Genomic DNA, 24,368 nt, shown 5'->3' with positions numbered 1-24,368 from the left:
TGCCTGCCTGTAAATTTAATGGTCACTTTTGTGACAGCAGATGTCCACTCAGTTCAGCTGCTCTTTAACGTCGTGTGGCATCCTGGCCAAAGCCAAAACGCAGAACAAGCTGTCTAAAACCCAAGCTGTCAAAATAAATCTCCATAGAGACATTGTCTGCTAATCTATGGGAAGTGGAGTTTAAGAGACTGCGCTGATTGCCAAAGCAAACGCCAAAAGGGCGCCCATTGTGTGCTCCCAGCAATGTCGAGGGAGTCAAACTCCATCTTGAAACGACAGGCACACACATGTCTGTAGGAAATCAAGTCCAGGCTGATGCTTTACAATTCCAGTCCCTCTGTCAGGGCTATCAGCGTTAGAAATCCCTGCTGGGGAGGACATACGAGGTGAAGGCTGCAGTTGGTATTTTGGATACGGTGCATGTAACACCAAATGGTACAGGCTTGAAAAAAACAGCTTTGAAAAAGAGGAGGGTGACGTGAAAAGAGGTAAATAAGACTTTTCCTTCACAAGCCTTCAACAACAACAGCAGCTGTACAAACTTGCCAGTCTTTCCCCAATTTTTCTGAGTAACCCAATGCCCCCTGGCAGGGTCCCCTGGGGCACCGCAGCTCCAGCTCCACCACAGCAAGTCCCGCAGAGAGCTGGCAAAGGGGCACCACCCGCCCCCTTTCACCCTCTGGAGGAAAGGAAAGGCTTCTTCTCTTGCTCAGGGCACTTCAGGGCAGGAGCAGAGTCCATCTCTAATGTCAAAACCAGGAGCCAAGGGCCAACACACTCCCGTGGGCTGCGGCTACGGTCGCAGCAGCCCCACGTCACCACCAGCAGCCCCTGGCCCTTGGGAAACATGGGCACCACACCAAGGCTCGCTGCCGCTTCTGAGAAGCTCCTGATCCTGCTCTCTGGGCTGTAAACACTTATTTCTTACCAGTTTGAACCTTTGCTGGCAATTGCTAAATTCTTTCTTTTTAATTTTGATTAATAGGAAAGTAAAGGGGGGGGGGCAATTCTTTTGCTCTGCTTTGGGCAACAAAAATTTGCGTCTTCTGTTCATGGCCTTTAAAGGTTGTGAAGCTCCCACTAAGCCACAGTACTGTAGCACTGACTGTTGATTAAAAACATCCTGAAACTTTTCTGACATTCCCAGAACACTCTGACATTGAGGGACTTTGACATCAGCTTCTTCAGGAGCTTTTTAACCTTTAGATTTTAGTTTACCATTGGAATACTTTCAAAGTCATTCTTCAATGTCCATTCATTTTTTAAAATATCTTGAAAAATGTTTTACTGTCCTTGACATTTTTGGGTTCTTCATTTTTTTTCACAAATTTATATATATGCACATGCACATTTTTGTGTCCTACATTTTTTAATCATTTAAAGACCTTTTAGTCTATTTTTTCTAGGCACACAGAAATAAACGTGAAAGTGACCACACAAGGCAATTAAAGCCTTCCAACATGTTTAAATCACATTGTGGAAATAAGGTGTTTGTCAGTCTGACCATTATTTTACATTTGTGGAATTTTTATACATATGTGGCATTAAAAATATTTGCAGAGACTTTATAAGTCAGAGCCAATGTTAGCCTTTGTCTGGGTCTACTCACCAGATAATCTGGACACTCTTTAAGATGTTTGGGAAAACATATTTCAAAGCCTCAACATGTTTCTTTACATTTCTTCTTGTGCTTCAACTACTTGCAGTACTCCTTTTTAATCACTTTGGGCACATTATTTCATTTATATTCTGCTCGGTTACCTCATTTTGATAGCTGCTTTTCTCCAGATCCTTTTAAGAAAAAGAAATAATAACAATTTTTCAGTACAGTTCAGAGCTATTTGGATTCATTTTGAAAACACAATTACCTTCTTTTTTAAACCTGATCCTTAATTTTTCAATTTTACACTAATCTGATTTCCAAAATAAGTATAAAAAGATACTGTGGCTGGAGGAGCTTGTCTTTGTTATATATCACATGAAGTGCCCATTGAGGAGTGGCTTGTACTGCCCTCCAAAGCAGCTCAGCCCAGGCAGCCGGTGCAAACCTCCTGCCTAATAAGCACAGATGGACAGTTCCTTTATCCTAAATATTACTGAAGTGGTCCAACACTCACCTGAGAAGAAACTTTGTAATGGTTTAATAGTAAAAGTAGAGAATATAATTGTACTCCAAGAGATTCCAAAATATATTGCTTGACAGTGCCAAAATACTTGAAATAGACCCCCAAAACCAACAAATTGATCAAAACCATACAAAGATATTAACAGAGGAAACATTTTCCAAGGAAAAAGAAAAACAAACAGAACAAAGTGTCAAAAAACAATTTAAAATGCTACTAATGCAGTAATTCCAAAAGATATTCAGGTTCTTGTTTCAGTTCTTACAGCACATGTCTGGCCAAGGATTGACTTTAACCAAGTAAGAAATTGTTTCCAGGGATGAATATTCTCCTTGCCTGAACTCTGAGCCAGCTCCATTCACATGTCTTATGACCAGAGAGGGAAGCTTGCCTGAGCTAACCCTGCTGAAACTAGGTGCCTAATACCCCTTTGGTTAAAACAACAACAAAAAAATCCAGTGAGGTATTTATCTGCCTCTTTACATGCCTCATATCACTAAAAATCTGACCCAGAGCCTTGAAAGTCACATTCAGCAGAAAATCAGTTTACTTAATGGTTTGAAATTTCACCCGCAGTTTAGCAAGTACAGGGTTTCTCTTCTGACCAACACCAGACGACACAGAGCTTATACAAGTTTCTATCTATTGTCTATCTTGTGTGAATCACCAGTGCAGTACAGAGAGAGGCTTGTTTTGGGGCAACAGCAGTTGAGATGCTAAACTGTGTTGCCTAACGTATGAGAGACTGAGAATAGCCATAGGAAATAGAAAAGAAAAATCATGTTTGTTCTACTTGGGATCGCTGTTTATTCAAAGTGCAAAAAATATCCCACAGAGTCTGTAAAACAACACATCCACAGGGAATGTCACAGGATGACCTCTCCATCCTCCCCTCCCAGCAAGCAAAGAGCGACAGCGCTGGCCCAGCCACTGCCTTTTTCTTTCCCGACGTACAGACTGTGTGTCGGAGCATGCACTGATGGAGCGGGCAAGAGCTGCTCCTCACCAGGGCTGGATGTGGCAAATTACCCAGCTCGTGCCTCCAGGCAGCCAAAAGGTAAATACCTCTTGTTCCCAGTCCGCTCCTGCAAACCTGACTTACAGGAAAGTCCTTGGGCAGTAGGTCCGCTCCGTTCACCGCCGGAGAGCTTTAGGACAGCCTTGATCCTTCAGGGCTAGCTTATCCATCCAGGGCCATGTCAGGCTGATTTCTGCACAGCCCAGTGATACTGCTGCAGATGTAGGCAGGAATCAGGCTCAGTGATACAGCAATCCTTGCAACTCTTCCCAAAAACTGCTACTGGAAAAATATTTTTGTTCTACCTTGGAGAGAGACTCTAAAAATCATCCTGGGAAACGTAACTGTATAAATAAGTAATAGATCTATTATACTACATATTTCATCAATGAATTTGTTGTATTAAAATACATAATTTTGCAAAATGTTATTTGTAAACTTAAAAATCTATGCAGTCCAGTGATAGAAGTAGCATGCATTATTTTATACAGGGATTGACAAATTCTCCCAATACAAGAGAAGTTCTTTATCATTAATGTAAGGAATACAGGGAGTCCTATCAGAAACTATTGTAATGTATCCCCTGTTGCTAGAATTTATGCTGAGATCAAATGACTTGCTTTTTCCATCAGGCCAAGTAATCTGACACAGCTGTAACCGTTCCGTACAAGGAGGACTTGCAAAATCCATACAGGCTTCCATTCCAACCAGTGAATTTTGTTAACCCACACTGTACATACATATCCAGAATGTGAGTGGAGCCCTTCCTTCCAAAAAATTTAGAAATACACATTTCAAAACAATTCAGCAAGCTTTACCAGTTATCATTTCAACTTGGCTGGATCCCTCCCATTCAACATTTGGCAGAACATATATAATTTTCTTCATGAAGAATATTTATTACAAAGAGAAAAACATTATATACAGTATTACTACATGAGGGACTGGAGTGGAAAATTATACAGCTGGGAATTGCTTTGTGATAAGCACTCAGATCCAAATTCCAGTGGAGCTGCAGGACTTAAATAACTGATCAGCTCACCCTGGCTATCAAAGTACATTTAGATGAATATTAGACAGTTTTTTTCAGGGTTCTTGAACTTGTAAAATATTTGAAACCCAAAAGTCTGCACTGAGCCTCTGCCACCACTGATGCCATGGTGGAAGTATGGCTGCTGTATGGTGGAAGTATGGCCAGCGGTCTGTCATCGCATCACATACCCCTGCTCTGCACAGAGCAACGTATTTTCATGACCAAACCACAAGTGCCTGGCTGAGCCCTCTCCTCTTCACCACCAGTTTTGTCAGGAGAGCCGGCAGCAATGACAGGGCTGGCCTGGGAGATTTTTGCAGAACTGTCTAAGGTAGGTTTTTCAGTATGATTACAAAGCATTACAACACCACACACAATTTGCAGAGCAGGGTATTGTATGATTTTAACTAGCACAGCTGATATAGAACATACTCTACTAATTACAATACAGCTAGAAAACGCCAGCTAGGCCTGATACTGAAAGACCTGTCCGTTACTGTTGTTCAAGAAAATCTTAACAATAGCATTTAGAGCCAAAAGGCAATCACAAAATGCTATTATGTATTCTTAGAGTGGATTGGGTTTTGTCTCTTGATTTCTGTCATCTCCTTTGCACATTTCTCTGAATTCAGAGCATTGAGCTGTTATTATGTTGGACATATCTATGATCTATTAAGCATCAAGCCGCATGTTTCATGCAAACATGGGGGATGTAAAAGATGAGACTATCAATCATCTTCACCTTCATAGATATTTATATTAAAATTACTAAACACTCCCCTGTTTGTCAACCAAAAGAACATCAAAAGAGCTGAGATTATCAAAAGAGCCGAGATTATCAAAAGAGCCTAGCATATTGCAGAGCAGGTACTAAACAACACCAAGCAGAGCACGCTCAGAAATGCTGCTTAATGTCCTCACACTCAGTGTGCATGCTTCATTTTACAAAAATAAAAGTGGTCCAGGAGAACGAGGCCATTATCACAGAAGCTTTCGACTGGGTACAACAGAGCAAACCCCAAGTGGGATGAGCAACATGTTTCTGTAAAGCTTGGGCACCATCTAGCCTCTTGCATCCTCCTCCAGAACATGTCAGAGACAGAAGCATTGACAGGGTGGCCTGCAGTGCTGGAGCAGAGAGTCGTATATACAGCCATGTGCTTTCCACCTAGCAAGCCGACAACCAGTCTAGTTACCATCAGCAAAAGTATTCGTTAGGTTGCCCCTCTATCTTTGGTATCGCTTCTGAGTCCACGCTGGATCGGGCAGACAGCAGCCTGTTTGACTCATCGGGGGTATGTCTAGTCAAGTATTCTCCTTCCATGCCTTTCGCCTTGGCCCCAGGAGACAGGCTTTCAAAGGTGACATAGGACTCCTGAATTTCCTTGGGTTTCCGCACAAAGCATTTTTTGCAGCGCCTTTTCAGTGCTCCGCAGCAGACCACCAGTGTCAGAGGAACAGCAATGACACAGGCCACGCTGATAACAACCACATTGATGAGCTTCTGGGTCCCTCCTGCGCTGGCAACTTCGTCTGTGGAAAATATAATGCATTGCTCCTTCCTGGGGATCAGCCCTTTCACGCAGACACACATGATGTATTTGGTCTTTGGCAGCAGCCCATAAATGGTGACCTTGGTCTTCCCTGGCTCCACGTTGATCCGCCGCATGTCTCTCTCTCCAAAGATGGCATAGAGGACACTGAACACTGTTGTGTTCTTTGCCAGAGGCGCCTTCCAGGCCAGGGTGATGCTCTGGTCGGTGTCTCCTATCACCCTAACAGACCTCACAATTCGTTCTGGCTCCTGCTGGCCGGTAGGCGGGCTCACCAGCAGGTTTCTGGGGTTGCTATCTTGTGCCACATCTGGGAGGAGGAAGCCCTCTCCAGTGCCCACTCCAGCCCCCAGGGTAGGCATGGTGGAGGTGGTGATAACGTACCTTGCCACTAGCTTGTCATTGTAGGCAGCTGCTTCCATCCCGCTTGCCTTCCCGCTCCATGCGCCTTTGGCATTGGAGTTGGGGTCATCCGTGCTTTCTGAGTCTGTGATGATGAGAGATATGAACGCCTCTGTTGCCCCCAGAAAATTCTTTGCTTTACAGATGTACTCTCCAGAGTCGAGATAAGAGACTACAGGCAGGCCCAGAATAGACCAGCTCATCCCATCACTGGAAATCTCTTGGTGAACTGCAAGGAAGGAAAAATTAAAATAAATAGGCAATAATCAATAGAATTAATAACATGTTTCGTAAAATATTAAGATTCAATCAGCCAAATGTCTGCTCAATACAGTAGAATCATCATTTCTTTTTGCCAAGAAGAAATTACAAAATCAAAGTAAATCCAAGAAAAGGACATTAGGACTAAAATTAGGTTGTGCTGAGATTTACACTGCTTCAGACTGAATATATGTGAAGCTATTTCCTCCCAATTCACGTACAGTTTGAAAACAAAACAAGACAGGTTCTTCTACTAAAAAAAAAAAAAAAGCTTAAAAGCTCTTATAGGTACATTACTTAAAAGAGTGGAGGGAGTAAGCAGTAACACAACCTAGTTGAACATTAGATGCAGTTCTCTGAGTCACAGAAAATACAAACAGTGGAGATTTTCTTCTAAAAACCATATATGGACTAGTCTAGAGTATATGGAGAAAAATAGCTGCAAAATAATACCCCTTTTACTGCTGAATTATTAGTGCAGGTTTTTATATTGAGCCAAACACAGGGAAGTCTGATCACTTACCACTGAACGATATGTACACAGCTGAGTGTTGATTTTCTCATTTGGTTTACCAGGAGGCTAAAACTAGCTTTTTTTGCCTTTTTCTATTTGTGCAGGAAAAAAAAGAGCTAGGATCATGCAGAAGAGTAAAGCACTTTCTTCAGTATTTAACCAGCCTCCTCAGGATGACGTACTGTCTCTGCCCTTTCTCACTGAAAGGTAAACCAGGGAGATGTCCGAAAGGCAAACGTAAGATAGGATGCAAACTTCTCCCAAGCTGTCGTGGGGTCAGGATCAAGCCTTGGCAGCCAGGGCACGTTCCAAGGGTCGTGAAATACAATGGCAGCAGAAGTGACTTTTTCAGTTTAATTATTTACTGAATGGGTATATTAAAAAACATAAAACTACCAGTCTTCCTATGGCACTTCCCCATACATACAGACCGTGGGCTGTTTCTCACTCCTTTCTATTCAGAACACTAACGTTTCAAACAGTCATATTATAGCATTGGCACAGAAGCTGCCATTGCTGAGAAATAAGGTATATTTTCAGCCAACTTTTTATTGAAAGGTGCTAAAGGCTGATTTAATGGGGCAAAAAATACATCATTCTCAGTTGTAGCTCAAAGTAAACTCAACATAGGCTTTCAGGAAAGCATTCTCTGTTTTATTTTTTGTTGTGGTTCTCCTTCAAGTGTAGGAGGGATGTTTGCAGCACGATGGGTAGACATTATCATTATGAGGAGCAGGTCTGCTACATCCTGCACAACAGAGCAATGACTTGTGCAGATCCCCAAAAAAAGGATATTTATTACAAGTGGTTCCACTGTTGTGAAAGAAAAATGCTCTCTCACCTGTTTCTGTGCACTGAGGACCCCAGCAACCCTTTGAAGATCAGACCCCATACTTGGCCATCTATATCTGCTGAGTTTAGACCCTCTATGAAAGTCAGTGCCAGGCCTGGGAGACAGTAGCATTCGGGGGAGGTTGGAGGGATGAAGGTTCAGGTCCTGATCTAAAAACCTCTAGGGCAAAAAGCTCAGGATGACTGCCTTGAGTGCAGCAAAGGTTTCTTCCCTAAATTCCCCATGCATTAAAGGACCGACATTGCAATTCGGGGTCCAGTTATTCTTGTGAATGGAAATGAAAACATGATCTGTCACAAAAACAGTGCTCATTTGAAGGCTTCCTCCACAAGAGGGGTGAGCCCAGAAGAGGGACCTGGTCAGCATTTCCCCCATAGAGCATTTTCCCAAGAGATCTTGTCAATCCATCAGAAATGAACCATTTCTTGGAAGCATTGTCACTGAAGTATTGTATCCTTCAGCAGTTTGGTGGCTCTTCTCTCTTTTAATATAGCAGTTATGTTGCAGTTTTGCAATTTTTTCTTTCTTTGCCACTGGAGATTTGAATCCCAGTTGAATTCACACCAGACATCTGCCAGAGATGTTTACTAACTGATTAATAGTAGTTCATCATTACTCTCAAAGACCCATAAAATAATTCAGTGGGAAGCCTTTTCAGTGACTGAATAACTAAATAACTAACCCAAAAAAGCCTCTTGCTACAGCTGGACATATTTCATTTCTTCAGCTCCAAGAGGTTTGCAGAAAACCCCTCGACATGTCTCACCACCACCACAATTGTTACAAAACAAAGCAAACCCAACTTTTTACACATGATAGTACACATTTATCCGATGATATTTACGTCGACATCTAAGTAATTTTATAGTCTATAGAAAATCACAATGCTATAGTGAATTGCACATGATGATACTATTGTGAATTATAGTGAATCTTAATTTTGCACCACTTTTTGGGTCTTTTATCAGTAGGAAGGATCTATTGTCATAGAACCTTCCATTTTCTTTACAGCCCTTAGAAAATAAAGGTGCAGGTCTCCCTCACAGTCCACATGTACAAGAAAAGCTTAAACCAAACCCACCTGTGCCATTTAGTTGAGCACCATCAGCCCTTCTCCAGCTGAGCTCAGGAATGGGCACCCCTGTTGTCCCGCATCGCAGTAGCACGGTGCTGCCCAGGATGGTCTTTACTTTGGCTACGGACGTATGTACAACGGGGCTTTGACACTTCCTTAGCTCAACTTGGCTGAAGAAGACTCCTGCAAGGCTCCGGGGGGTGAAGCATTTCAGCCTGGGCTCAATGAATGCTATGTTAGGAGACTGAAAATTTAGGAAATGGACCATTTCATACAGACTGCAGTCACATACCCAAGGATTGTCTTGCAAGCCTGTCAAAATAAACCAGAGTACTAAGTCACTCCAACAGCACCTTTTGTTTCTGCCACTTTTGTTTCTATTTTTCAGCAGGACAAACCGTGATAGGCTCCTAATCTGCCCGGGTAAGGACTGCCTGTGTGTATGCAGGGGTATGCAGGGGGGTGGGGGTGGCAGGGGGGGTGTCCCAACAGCCCCCTGCTGCTCTTGGCTGAGGTTGATTGATCCCGTAGTTGCCAGTTAGTAGAAGGGAAAAAATATGGCTTGCTAAGGTATCTCAAAATCTGGAGCTGAAGTTGAGTTCTTTACGTTCAAAGCAAGATTATTCATATAATGGAAACATCAGGATTTATGCATGTAAAGAAGCAAAACAACAAGTTATTATAAACACATTTTGTTCCACGATGGAAAAAAACAAGTAACTGTGGGGGAGGGTTTGTTTGTATTGGGATGTGGACTTTTTTGGTATGAAGAGACTATGTCCTCCCTAGACAGGCTAGGAAATTCTTCTCACTGGACATTATTAAAATATTAGCCGGATTATCAGGTCAACTGTCAGGCCTGCAATAGGTGTAGGTGATCCTAGTTGACTGTAAGGGTTCTCTTCCAGCCCTGTTATTCTAAGTTTTTTTCATTATTTTAGTTACCAGTTGTTTTTCCTGAAATGCTAATTTACACTTGATAAGATTAAAGAACTGTTTTAAGGAGTAAATTGAAGAATATACATGTTACGGTATGTAAAAACATAAATAGACAATAACTATATTAAGAATATGCACATAGAAAGGGGTATATTGAAGAATACACTCCTGTTTCAGAGTCCCAGAATGTTTCTCTTTATCTTTTTTCTGCTACCTCAGTGTGTGCTTATTGAACTCAAATTCTAAAAAACCAAGACATTACTAAAAATAGACCTGTGAAGATGGTACTGAAAAAGCAAAATCAGAACTAGAGCAATGCAGGAACAGAAGTTGCTGCATTCTGATTAAATCTGTGTCATCCTAATTAAAAATATTCACATTCCCCTGTCCTACAAAGTTTATGGTCTCTAACGACTTTAGCTAGCAGAACTGGCATTGGAGATATTTATACCACCTAAGCCCAGGCACGCATTTGAAGCCTAAGCTAGGAGCATGGTGTCCCAGACCTCCTGCCTGCCATGGGAGTGAGCTCTGCTCCCTCCAAGGGGGCCTCACCTCCTCCTTTCCACAGGCAGCCCAAGGACGTGGCTTGGGGCTGGCAACTGCCTGAAAGTAGAGAGCACTAATACTCAGTTCCCAGCGGGAGGAAACAGCAGCTGCCCACCCTGTGGTGCCCACTCTTGCTGGCCCCTGGGGCACTGCAGCAGTAGGCACGCAAGCAGCGGCTTTCTGGCAAGAGCCAAGTTGTGACACAAGCACAGAGGGTGCACCACATGGCTCCATGAGCATCAAGGGGCTGCTTGAATTTGCTAGAGTCAACAGAAACACAGGGTTGATCAAAAGTTCCTGAGGCCTCAAATAAATCTGTTTTAAAGATTTTGCTGAAAAACCTTTTGCTGAGACCACTGCATACCATTTTCCCTGAACTTGGAAGGGCCTCTGAAAGTGGTGGGCCTTGGCAGGAGGGCACTTCTTATAAATTAATATATTGAAGTTAAGAGGACTAAATAAAAGTTTAGCTTGGCTTTGTTGTTTTATGGCATTTTTGCTAGCAGCTTACTTCTGACTTCATGCACTAGGTAACAATTTATTCCAGATTCCCTGGCAGGTGCCCCAGCCCCAGTTGATGCCACGGCACCCCCAAAGCCCCCATGAGCCCTTTGCTGCCCTGCACAGCACAGTCCTGTGGGCTCACGCAGGCAATCCTCACGTGCAAAATCTTGCAGCCTGGCACAGACTACCAGTCGGCAGTACTGGCTGCAAGTACTTCTTCTTGAAGTAGTCTACAAGCAAGGGCTCTGAAGAGGAGTCACAACAATGCACTGCAGACAAAGGAAGGGACTGGGCTGACTCTTTATTTTTCATGGATTGTTTTATGCCTCCATGAGCAAAACTGATGGGCAGAGCAAAACGGAAACGTGCAGCTGCGTTCTCCCATTCTGCTCCTGCGAGGGACATGGATTTCATACACCAGGTCCCTATGGGTGTCAGCAGGATAGGATCTAAGAGCTGGAGTGTCTATACATTACCATATTGATCTTAGCATTATACTCATTTGCCTACATGAATTTTTTAGGATCCTGGCAAAAGCAACCTGTGCGCAGCTGGCTACGTAAACACTCAGCTTGGCCATGAGCATCAAGGCATGATCTGTTCTTCTTGACAAAATACTTTCTTGATCTATATTGAATGGAATAACATTTTTACAATTAACTTGACTCTAAAAAATAAAGAAAGAAAAGAGTATGATCTAGGCAGTGTCTTGTCATGCCACATATGAAATGGGCAATCCCAAACAGCCAGCTTTGGCTTAAAGAACTTGATAGCGCATCTGGCAAAATGAGAGGACGAAACACCTGCTCCTCTCCTGATGCTAACGAAACCTTAAACATCTGCTAAGGATACTAAAAGCTTTGTAGGTGGCAATTTGAATCTTTTTAAAGTCTTGTGTCTCTTTCCACTGCAATTTGGTTTTAAAAACTTTAGCCCTCAAAATTTATCCAGAGAACAAAGAGCAGCGGGTACTTCCCAGAGCGAGAGAAAACTTGCAATGTCTCTGATGAGATTATCAGCAAGTGCCTGAACTCACACCCGTAGCTGTAGAGGCAGTACATGCAGATGCACACACGCTGCAGACGAAACACAGTCAGTGGAGCTGGGTCAGCTCATAGCAAGTGAAGACAGCAGATGGCAACAACTCCGAACCATTGTCAACCTGCCATGGATTTGAACTAGTGCACGATGGCTAAAAGGCTGAGTAGTAATCCCCTGAACTAGTAAATGTGCTCGAAACCTCATCTGGGGATACTGCAACTGAGAGGATTCAAGTCATCTGTAACATGCCCTCTGACACAAAAATGGACAATTGCCCCAAAGCCATACTTCTGAGGAGCCCGGAATTGTCACCAAAAAAGTGGATTCTTGTAACTTTATTGCTGCCCTTGAAGGCTGCGCTATCTTGGCGGCTTTGGGGAGACTAGGGTTTAATTCTGTGTGAACAGATAAACAAGGCTCTGCAAAGAGACAAACTGGCAGTCCTGACCCAGATTTTATGCTCAGTGATGGCTTTATTGCTCTTTAATTTGGACATAATAAATATCCATCTTTTTATTTAATGCTGCTTAGAATGGATCGGTTGCATAGTAATTGTTATTAGAAAAGAGCACATGAATGATGTGGCGCTCTAATCATATTTGTATTTCTGTCAGAAATGGCAGTGTCAATAAATAAAAAGGGCTTGAGCAAGAGTCACCAGTTTTGTGTTACAAAGATTCAAGCAAATGATGAAGTTTATGGTGTAATAAGCCGGTTATGGGGAGCCTGAGGTGAGTTTGCTAACATGTAAATGAATTTGCACACTTTAGATGGGGTATTAAATTAGCTGCATACTTCCTGTGGTAACCACAGTGGGTGAAAATGCTACAGTAAGATGCAGAGCTCTTGACATCTGTGCCCCCTGCAAAATGACAGGCACTTCTCTTACCTAGGATGATCTTGGAGTTATCATTGGGGAAGTAAGGAACGGCCTGGAGGCTGGCCCAGGTGGCAATGAGAGCCTGAGGAAGAGTCATCAGCTTATTGCTAGACAGGTCCAGGTATGTGATATTCTTGACATAACGAGCAGCATCGGGAGGGATTGAGGTAAGTTCGTTGTTGTGTAAATCCAGAAGCCTTAGCTGTGGCATGTCAGCCAGGGTTTCCCAGGGGAATGATATTAAGTCGTTCCCATCCAGCCTCAGCTCCTGCAAGCGACGGAGGCCCTTGAAGGTGATCCCACTGAGGCTGGCCAGGGAGTTATAGGGCATCCAGAGGTACTCCAGGTTGTGGAGTGCGTGGAAAGCCTCTCCTGGCACCCTGCGGATGGCTGTCTTTTCTATCCGAAGCTTGGACGTATCTACAGGGATGTTGACGGGGGTGAGGGTCATCTCCGGGTCATTACACAGCACTGTCCTGGTGGGGAAACACAAACATAGATGTGACTTTCTTGTATTTTGAAAAGGTTTTGAAACTTTCTTTTAATGAAAGATTTTGATCTGCCTGTCTTTTTTCACAAGCTTTCTTCTTGTCATTTCTTCCTCGCTGCTGATCTCCACATCATCACCATAAAGTACATCAACTTGCAGTAATTCATATGTACCTTTTGACTGCAGAGATTGCAGTGGTGTGAGTCTGAGTCTGGCCTATATAGCGTTCCTGGTTTTTTTTCTTTCAGTTTTTTTTTAGAGTACTTACGATAGACAGCAGTGACAACATTCATGGACAACAGAGGATTCTAGTGCATGTTAAAACAAAAGGATCCATAAATTGAACAATAAAAGACATACAAAAAGAAGCCTTACTGATGTGTGGGATGGCAGGAAGTAATATAGATTAAATACGGCACAGGATCTTTGGTTCGTGAAATGAGGATAAGAAAGTCATCTAACAGCTCACTGGAAATACACTACAGCAAGCTCTGCTCTACTATGAAATAGCCTGGAAGGTGTGTACAGATGGTAGCAGTTGCTGCATCGCAGGCATGTACAGTTATCAGAATGAAAGTGCAGAAAATTAACTCTTGGGAAAATGCTATACTAAAAGCAAAGCAGATTTATGTGTCTTAATTGTTCCATCCCATTTCTAATCTCTAGAGGTCAAATCATGAAAACCCTATGCTGCATTTTCGCAGTCTTCGTACAAAAAACTGTGACTTTGACTTTGCCAAGATGTGGGATTGTAGATAGCCATGAGGAATGAAGGGAGACAAAATAGGTCTCTCAGGCTGCACTTTAATTTACCTATCAGCAAGGAGAGAAAGGCAAGTTCTTACCAAAATACAAAGCCACCTTGCAAAAGGTAACAGGTTAGACAGGCATGTCCCACTCCACATGCTAAACAAGATACTGCAAGAAATGTAATGTGATGAGTCAAGTAACATTTTCTTATCACACTGCCTGGCTGATAAGCAGAATATTACAAAGCTGCCAAAACCAGATTGCTTTTGGCTGAAAGCAATTATTCCTCTACTATCAAGAAAAACAAATAACATCGCTGAACTGCTCATGCAAGTTTCCCCGAGTCAAATGTTATTCGAGCCTACAGTTAAAATATTAATTTATAATCAAAGTACATTACTCTCATCCAGCACTTCTATTGTGGCATTAAAAGCTGCCCACCCTCAGCTAAAAGTTGAGATTTTGAGGAAGAGAAAAAATCTATCAAATAAGAAAAACCCAGAAATCCTCTTTCAAGAAAACATTTTTTTTTTTTTGTGTAGGCATGACACAAAATGTTTGATAACAAAGACATCATGGCAGTAAAACAGTGTGCTTCTCATAGCGTCCCTAAACTATGTCAGTGAGCACTAAACATTTAATCTATGGGATAATCTCCTTCTACTAGTAAGAAATACGAATCATAATGCAGAAAAAAAGGTGACATTATGCTCCTGAAGGGACTAATAGATATTTGCTTTATTATGTATCTTACCAAAACACACTACAGCTTTTCCCAGTCACTGAGAGGAAATTCCGCTGGGAACTGTGACATTTATGGAGCAATAATTGGCTCTCCTAGTATTGCACTCTCTTTTAACAATTGCAGGCTACTTGTGTCTCTACCAAGCTTCTTATTGGGAAAGTTTCTGGTGTTAAATCTATAGCACCATAAAAGAGATAAGAAAGTAGATCTATTTCATGGGGCTCCAAAATATAGGGGACAGCCTTTCCTTTCAGTACTGTGGTCTCGTCTAGAAAAAATTTCTTCCAAAGGATTTTGCAAATACTGTATCCATGTCACAAAACCTCCTCTCTCCTCTGAACAACACCTTATAAAAATGTAGCCTGTATTTCATTAAGTCAGATCATTACTTTGTGATTACCCTTCAGAAAGACTTTTTTATTACAGTCCTCCAGAGAAATGACTGTACAATGGCGCCGCGTTCAAAAATGGATGCCCTTCTGGTCTTTTCTTTTTTAACTGAAAGTTTCCAGTCTGAGAACTATCTTCTCTTATTTTTATTATTATTATTATCTATTCATTCTCCTCTAGTGTCTATCACTTTGCCTAAAATCTCAAACTGAAGGATTTTTTAAATAAATGGAATTGCAGCTTTTGGTAGCACAACATAAACCAAATCTAGTTACGCTTGAGAAACAAACCGGCAGAGCAAAATAAAGCCTTTTAAAACTAGCATTTTCAGCATAAAGGTAAAAAAAAGAAAATGTTGTTTAAATTTTATTCCCTTTTTGCCATTGCACCAGCGGTAATTATGTCACTTCTGTTCTGACAGAGGAGATGCTCAAACGCTTTCTCTGAAATCAGCTTACTGTGTTTTCAGAAGCTAATCCTCTGCAAATAAAGCTAGAGTGCAAAGTGACTGGAAAAATAATGGACACGAAGTCTGGATGCAATATTTTCTCCTCCGAGCATCCTTACAGAAGAGAAGAAATAAAATCCCCAACACCCAGAGAAAGAGCGGCAACCCCCCTGGGGAGAGTATCAGCATACCTGGCTTTCGTCCCTTCGCTGAGGCTGTGGAAGGCGCAGCTGCACTGCGATGGGCACGAGCCGCCTGCCCGTGGCAGCCCTCCGAGCGTTAAGCAGCAGAGCAAGCTCACCACGATCCACATGGCTACCTGTGCATGGGAAGGACACCTGAGCACTAGACAACGCAGAGGGTTTCGCCTATTGTTTTATCCATTGACTGGTCACATCTTGTTAACTCCCTTTCGTTTTCAGCCGCACTGTGATCTTCCAGCCCTCGCTGAGTCCATCAGATAAAAAAGGATAGGCAGGGATTAAGGATGGGGACTTGAGTTATTTTCATGAAGGTGCTTATTGCTTCCTGGAACCGTACTGACAGCATGTCTTCCCTCAGAGAGCCCCATCAAAACACCCTCCTCAGGCTCTTGTGCACCCTCTGTGGCTCTGGTGCAAGAAAAAAGCAAACATATTTTTTGGGGACCTGCATCACAGACAAGATAACTGTTATCTGACCAGGAATTAGCAATAATTTACTTCCTCACAGGGAATTAGGAATACTTAAAAACAGTTTCTTGTGCTAATGGAAGGTAAGCCTCCTATATAAGAATACTGAAAATATATAGTGATACTATTAAAAGGCTTTATTTTCTTTTAAAAACTCCTAGTTTGATCAAGCAATGATTGAAGTGTTGGCAACATGCCTGATATTAATAAACAATGAATAACCCAGTAAATAGGCACATATTTCGGTTTATATCAGGGCCAGCACACACCTGCAGGACTGAGCACTGTGCTCTGACTTGGTGATACAGGAAAGCCCAGATGAGGGACCATTTTTGGGAGCACCACCTGATGCAGGGCTGTGGGACAGCTTCAGGAATGCTAAGAAAAGCTCAGGTCTGTCTTAAGGACAGCCCAGGACCGAGTGTCAAATTATTTTTGTCCAGTCCCCTTGAAGAGAGTTGTTTCCCTCCTATTAGCAAAGGCAGCCATCATTGCAAAGCTGATGGAGACCACCCATGTTTTCAGCAGTCTTCATCTGACACCAAAGAACGCAACACATGTGAGAAAAGTAGAACCCAAATATGCACAAACATAAAGCTTAAGAAGTTGCTACTTGAGACGGGAAAAGAATTTTATTCATACTAGCAAGGACATTTATAAAGACTATTCTTCTCTGTTGAGTATGAAAGTATATAAATCACTCACACCACAAATGTGCAACACTCCCTTAAAAGTAAAAGGCTTTGGAGAAACTAATAGATGATTACTTTCAACCTGATCAGTTTGCTACTCCCCCATTTCCCAGCCATACTGCATTATAGCTTTGGCAGAAAAAACTGATCCCTGTGTCAGACACAAAACAGAAAACACAAGTTAAAAGTTAACAGAAATGAGAAGTAACTGAATGGAGCTGAACAGCTAGCAATAAAGCACTAACCAGACACTACTCCTTCAGAGATGCTTTAGGAAAATATTTCTCTTCCAGTTCTGGAGCTCAGGAAAGCCTCAGTACCCAGCAGTGTTACAGGGGAGAGTCCCAGATGCCTCACTCCAGCGTGAAACATGAGCAATTCTACTAAAATCCTGGACCCTGTTAACTCAATATGAGCTCTGCCATCTGCTTCACCCAAAGAAATGGGAGTGTGGGATCAAATGTGGCTGATTGAGGCAGAAACCACCCGGCATCCTGTTGGCCTTTCAGCACCCGTCACTTCCCAGCTTCCCTTTCCTTCACCTAAGGTCAGAGAAAAAGGGGAAAGGAATTACAACCACAAAGATTTCTCTAAAAATTAGGTTTTCTTGGATCTTAATTATAGTATATTGATCAATATATTGACCAGAAATATCAATATCAATATATTGATCAGAAAAAGTACCCATCACAGTCTCTTCTGTCAGTGTTTGAAAACGCCATGGCTCTTCTGTCCACCTCTTGTAGGTAACCATCTAAAGTCAGATTTCCCTAGAGCTCTGCACCTTTCTAAAAGCCTGGTTGTATCTACAGCTGCCCTTCTGCAGAGATGCACAGAAGAATCAAATCACATGAACTGCCATAAAGCCAAGGAAGAAATATGAACAATCTAGCCTGCAAGACGTTTTGGAAGTAAGAAGAAAAGATTTTAAAAAACAAACAAACAAAAAAACCCCACCACAGACTACTCGACATGCAAAGCTTCCACCTGAGATTGCGATGAGACACAGACCTATTTTGAAGAGCTGCTGTGGATGTTACTCCTCAAAACTCAAATCTCTTCCATGCTTCTGCAGCTATCTCAAATCCCTAAGAAAAGACTAGTCCAAGGTAGCTGTCAAGACAGACAGGATGTTCCAAAATAAGCGTAACATGGGCAACTTGAGTTGCCTGTTGCTGAAGCTGCTCTCTTTTCCTGTTGGCAACAGAGGGAATTAAGGGAGCCCAGTTCCCCAGCTAAGCTGGATGCAGAAGGCTACATGGTGTAACCCACCCTGCTTCCCTACTGCCCCCTGCTCTCCTGCCCGGGCTGAGGATCTACCCATGCGGGGAGGATCCCTATGGGATAAACTGGCTGAAGTAGCTCCAGCTCCAGAGTTCACCTCCCACCTCTCCTTTCCAACACCCCTCCCTGTTGCGGACCTGTTGATTTTGCTTTTTCTTTCAAATATTTAATCAGAAGTTACCAGTCAGAAGCACAGCAATAACATTCCTATGTACAAACTACCTGAAGCTTAATGAGCATGTTACAGGAACAGTATAAGGCACTGTTCCTAACAAAGATTGCTTACCAGGATTTCTGGCGTATAGCTGTTTTCATGCAGAATTCATCCTGTATTCTTCAGCAGGATGAAATTACACTGACAATTTTTCAATAATTCTGTGTAACGAACTCCCAGAGTTTCAAGGTAATCTAGATGTGGTTTGGGGCTAACTATTAAACAGACATTTTATGGTGCCATAGTTTCACATAAGGTTGTTTCACAAGTAACTCTGATAATTAATTAAGGCTTGTAGAAATCACTTACTGAGAGGATGGCCCAAAGGATTATTTTTCCCCATGCTATTTTTACATTCTACATTTATTGTTGTTCAAAGAGAAATTCAAGTATCTCATTATTTATTTCTGAAGAGATGAGAACATGATGCAGTGCTGCTCATTAAATATCCATAGTTGTTCTCTCATCAACTTCCATTAGGTCCCATTTCTAGATTTAATGATTTGTCAGTTCCCTTAATGACCTCCAAGCTAAGACCAAGCTCATCGGCTTTTTTAGTGCACTCATTGGTCAAATTGCCTTGCTGCCCAGACTCTGCCTCAGCTCAGTACTCGCAACATTGACTGAAACATCGCTCTCCCCACTGAAGTTAAATTCTACTTGAAAAAGCAATTCAACATAATTAACCTCTTGCTTCTATTTTTTTCAATGCATCTGACAAAGTGGTTTCCCTCCATTGGAGCTCTGGAATAATAAACTTGTAGAAAATAGCCAGTAACTGTATGGTTAGATTTGCTTTCATGAGCCTCAATTTTGCCTCACAAATGAAACATCTAAGTTACAACTAAATGTCGGGAGCAGTAGAAGTAAACTTAATTTATAAAAAACAACAGCAATCAATAAAGCATGCCTTAGCAGCTGCTAATGCTATGCACTTTGTCAAGAAAGCCGCTATTTAGTTAACATGACAGACTCACTTCTGAACAGGAAAGAGAAAGACCTGGTGGTAGGCTGAGAGATTAATAAAACAAGATAAATAAAAGTGGTAACATGTTTCTCACCTTGGAGTGTATTTGCAGATGTGTCAGAGACGTGGAAAAGGGAGGGAAAAGAACCAGTCAACTAATAACCCAGTTCTGTTTTACCAGCACTTATGTGTTTAAGGTTTTCCTCCCCATTTGTTATATTCTCTTATAATCCTTCATTGGTACATCACCACCAAGTGACGCAAATGATGGGTTAAGTGTCAAGTCACAGATACACCCATGTTAGGCTTGATCTGAATGGCCAAGAGGGAGGGACTAGCCTCACCATGAGGAAGCTTGACAAGAGGTTCATCAGGAGGTGAGGAAACCAGCTCAGGTAGGCTTTGGACATAAGGAGCTGGAGGAGGAGGAAAAGGAGGAGGAGGAAGGCCTTGGTGCACAGGGAAAAGACGTGTTCCCCTGCTGCACAGGCTTCATAGATGTAATTGAAAGGAGCAGGCAGAAGAGAAGAGAGAGAACTGGTAGAACAAAGGCAATGAAACGAGATGCCTGAAAACATAAGGGTAGATGCCAGTACGTGCAGTTCAGGCACTGCATGACAGGAACTGCAAGCACGCACGAGGCAGCATCGGCGAGCGGGCTGCAAGATGCTGCTGCTTCTGGTTACATCCATGCTCCCTCCCTAATTCAGTGCAATGGAAGAGATAAAACTGGAAGCAAAATCTGGCTACTGTGTTCAGCAGACCATATATTCACTTTTACACACAGTTCTGGTTTGTCCTGAAGCATTTGTTTGCAGTGCAACAGCTTTCTAGATCTTCCTGGCATTTTTAAGTCTGAAGTGTATTATCTCCTCCCAACTACTGAACAGTTATTCACACATTATGCTGCTTAATTTAAAATGAACACTCATTAGCTAATTTCCTTGTAGGTGCAGGTGATATTTAGATGAGATTTTAAAAATCAATATCACCCTTTGCAAGTTCCGAAGGTACCAGTGCAGAGTAAAAACACTTTTTTCATGACAGCCAATTCTATTCCATAATGAAACTAGTGGGAGTTAGGCACTTCACTTCCATGGGCACAATTCTGCACTCAAAATCATAAAAATAGTGCTCCTTGCTGCTTACTTAGGAAGTAAAGAGTTTCTTCTCTGCATCAAGCTAAAAATATCAGCTGGAGAAAAAAACATACAAAGAAGCCACGAGCAAGTGGCATTCAGCAGAAGTGTAAGAATTTGTTTTGCAGTCTCTGAGAATAACCAGATCCCCTGTTTATATTTTTGGTGTGAGTAAATGCGAAGCAAATGGGGTCAAAGTCAGCAAAGTTCAGCACATGACAATCTTTCCTATCTTTCTTGAGTGGCATATAATTTAGAGAAAATTTTTTGGTTTGTTCTTAATAAGATTAAGTTAGTTACTTGACATTATAGTTTCCATTTTTTTCCCATATAGACTTTTTGAACCCAGAAATGTTTTATCAGCAGATTCTACTTACAAGCTCAAAAGCAAAACTTGAGTGACAAACTCAGCATGCTCCACTAAGTCACTCATTTTTAATATGGTCATTGGACAGAATTTATTTTTACTTCTTTTCCCCATATACTTATGGGGATTTATATACATATAAAGCAAGTAAAACATCATATTTTATTATAAATGAAAGCCATAAAATACCTCATTATCATGATTTGGTCTGAAAGGTTTTATTAGCAGGCAACACAGGCCAGACACTAAATCAATTTCATTAGGTAAATGCATCTCCAAGAAGCTTCTGGCAGGGCACATCTTGTAAAGTGGAAAATCCTTCCCACTGATGCAAGTTGAGAGCACGTTAATGCATTACGTCATTCTAAATTGGATCTTGCGCTTAATGCTGATGAAGGCAGCTCCTCCAGACCTAGAGCACTGAAGTCATTAATAGACCTCTAGATGTGCTGAAGAAAAGACACCCAAACAGTTTTTTGGCATAGAGCATTAAAAGTCTACCAGTGGCATTTCTTTTGTGCATACATATACCTTGGTTGTTATAGCCACTACAGAACAGCAAAAGTGAGTACAGACCTCAAACCCAAGGGAGAGGTAGATGCGTACGCCTCCCTTATGAATGCAGCATTTGACCCATTTCTGTCCACACAGCAGAAGCCACTTCACAAGGCCACGCTGCAACCAGCAATGCTCAGTCAGGCAAAGTCTAGCAGAAGATGGAGGTGTACACCAATCCACCTCGTCTCTCCCTCCCTCCTCCCTTTGGGCTCGTGCACCTAGGCAGGTCTCGTCATGACTGACACAAATTCAAAGTGCTGGGTGTCCATGACACTATTGTACCCAGGACCTTCAGATCCAATGGGAGAGTGATCCCCTCAGTAAGCAGTAAGGCAAGGTTGGTCCTGGGGTGGAGGAGGTGACACGAACTCTTGCCTCACTTTAAGGGAGGACTGGGCCAGCCATGGCTCTTCTACTCTTCTTCTCCAAAAGCCTCACAAAGATAGGCAAATGCCACTGGGGTCAGATGTACAAGACCCCAGAGCAAAAGTCTCTGGGACAAACTCTCTGTAAACTCCTCTGCAGAGGGAAAACAGCAGATGATCTAACTATCTCTTTCTTAAAAGCCCTCTGCAAACCTGTCTTTGAGGCTATTAGTCTTGAGTGCTAATGAGAGGGTGAACTTGTGTTGCCCACTAGATGGAAGCTGGAAGACGCTTCCAGTCACAAACAACAAATGCACAGAAAATATGTATAATTCCATGTATAAAACCATCCACCAAGGTACTGTCAAAAAAATAACAGAAATGTGAAAAACGCAACTGAGTTGCACAGAGCGAATCTTTTTGAGGATACTGATGTTTCTGACTAGTTTTGTTACACACACAAAAAGACCTTTAAAGCTCAAAACAAGTATCACTCATACATGCTACAGCCATTTATCAGCTTTCTGCTATGCCAACTCTCTTGACATTACAGCTGGGGGGGGGGGGGGAGAAAAGGAGGAAACGAGAAGCATTGCAGCAACTTCTCACTGCTGGAATGTATGGTTTACGAAGTGCTGACTGTTTCACATTTATACTGAAACAATGCCCAGGAGCTCTAGTAAGGTGTAGGCACTCTAAAAGTTTTTATCGAAGACCGAGATCTGTTATCTCTAATGGAGCACAGCCAGAGAAGACGTGACACAAAGATTAGGGAAAGAAACATATAAATTAATCAAGTGCATCATTGACTTGTACACATATATATACACACACACATATATATAAACTTCCAGATTTAAATCTTAAGTTATCATGAATAGAAAAATTAATACATATGCTCTGCTAGCCATAAGCTCTTGACTGACTTCTGATGAGAATAGTAGCTAAAGGGGAATTTTTACAAGTCTTCTAAAGAAGGAAACCAAATACACAGTGAGTAAGACCAGAGAAGTATTTGTGTGTCTGTACACACATGCACACACCCACAGAATTACCAAAACAAACACCTGGAACAGCATAAATGTTATGTCCAGAAACATCATTCTCACAGCAAAAAAATACTATTCTTCTCTGCGATGCCACAGCCACATACCAGCCCACTGTAATCCATTTTGATGACTGGACATACCATAGTCATATCTGACATGTATTTTAAATGGATAAAACTTCTTCAGGTTTATAGTCCTGGCCCCTCTTGTCTATTGTACCTTCATTCCCTAAAATCCAGTAAGGTTCCTACAGTTTAACAAAATCAGCTAACTTTGGGCTTAGCATCCTTAGCTGCGTGACAGAGGGGGTCACGCAGTAATATCGCTGACTGCAACAACCTTTTCTGATTTGGACCTTAATAGTATTAGTCTAAGCCCTGCAGAGTCACCTCTGCTTAGGAAACAGTGCCTGTTTTATTTTGCTTCCTCAGGCATGCAAGAAGAATTAAACTTCCGGCACTGTTTATCTGGCTCCTGAATGCAGATGGAGCATAATGTTTTACACAGCAGCCCTCTGCCCTCTTTCCAGTCTGATAATCACCAGCTTTCCTATTCTGATTTACCTGCCTACAGCCTCAAGATTTTGCAGGCCACGTACATGCCCTTGTGGCAGTTCTAGTAAACCTCTTGGAAGCTGCAAGTCTTACACACAGGGACCAAGAAAAATAGAAAAAAAAAGAAGAAAACAGAAGAAGGGAGAAAAGGTAGGAAGAAAGGGAAAAGGAAAGCTTTTGCCCTGGTGTATTCTATCTTCGTAACACTATTTTTCTCAGAGCAATAAGCTCCTCTCAGTCTATTATTTTCAGTGATGCAATGTATGTGTATATATGGAAGTGGTGGGGTCATAACAGGAGAATTACATTGCCGGTGTAATTATTCTTTTTTTTTTTTTCTGATTATTCTTGGACTAAATGCTTCATTATACACATTTTTTTTTTCAAATATGATTATTTGTGAAATAAGAGAGGGGGAGTTTGGGGAGATAATAGCAGAAAATCAGGGCATGCCTCAAGTAGCCTCTCAGAAGGGCACAAAGGAAACCCACAGAAGGGCAAAAAGGAAAGGTGCCATGTTTTGGTCCTTCTGATTTGCTTTACAGCCCATCCTTCATTTGTTCAACCCTTGATATATAACTGCCCTAATTTTGATGACCTAGCTTTACCATGATAAGAGTGAAAAGGAAACCTGGGAAGCCTATGATGATCAGGAGCTTCCTCTAAGTGCTGACTTTCCTGTCCCATCTGCCTGCAGACACAGTAATATTAAACCCATGCAGACCCATCTTCAGAGAAACTCAATTATTTCCTTCAGAGGATCTTTGCTAGGTGTCCTGGTTTCAGCTGGGATAGCGTTAATTTTCTTCTTAGTAGCTAGTATAGTGCTGTGTTTTGGATTTAGTATGAGGATAATGTTGGTAACACACTGATGTTTTAGTTGTTGCTAAGTAATGTTCATACTAGTCAAGGACTTTTCAGCTTCCCATGCTCTGCCAGG

General features: G+C 42.0%; 1 protein-coding gene across 1 annotated transcript in view; it reads right to left on the bottom strand.

The window, feature by feature from the left end:
* Positions 1-5,019: 5,019 nt before the first annotated feature.
* The window catches only part of LRIT1 (leucine rich repeat, Ig-like and transmembrane domains 1), a 56,030-nt gene continuing 36,681 nt past the window's right edge, over positions 5,020-24,368 (bottom strand). Inside the window, exons 2-5 of the mRNA XM_009465933.2 lie at positions 15,760-15,887; positions 12,755-13,221; positions 8,839-9,144; positions 5,020-6,358 (exon numbers count right to left, since the gene is read on the bottom strand). Of these exons, the coding sequence (XP_009464208.1) occupies positions 5,373-6,358; positions 8,839-9,144; positions 12,755-13,221; positions 15,760-15,881 (1,881 nt within the window). The 5' untranslated portion in view covers positions 15,882-15,887 and the 3' untranslated portion in view covers positions 5,020-5,372. The remainder of the gene's footprint in view (positions 6,359-8,838; positions 9,145-12,754; positions 13,222-15,759; positions 15,888-24,368) is intronic.

This window comes from Nipponia nippon, unplaced genomic scaffold, assembly GCF_047370975.1.
Source record: "Nipponia nippon isolate SJK-2023a ecotype South Korea unplaced genomic scaffold, ASM4737097v1 scaffold_3, whole genome shotgun sequence".
Classification (NCBI taxonomy): Eukaryota; Metazoa; Chordata; class Aves; order Pelecaniformes; family Threskiornithidae; genus Nipponia; species Nipponia nippon.
Note: the sequence above shows the minus strand (reverse complement) of the source record. Positions and strands in the feature narration are given on the sequence as shown.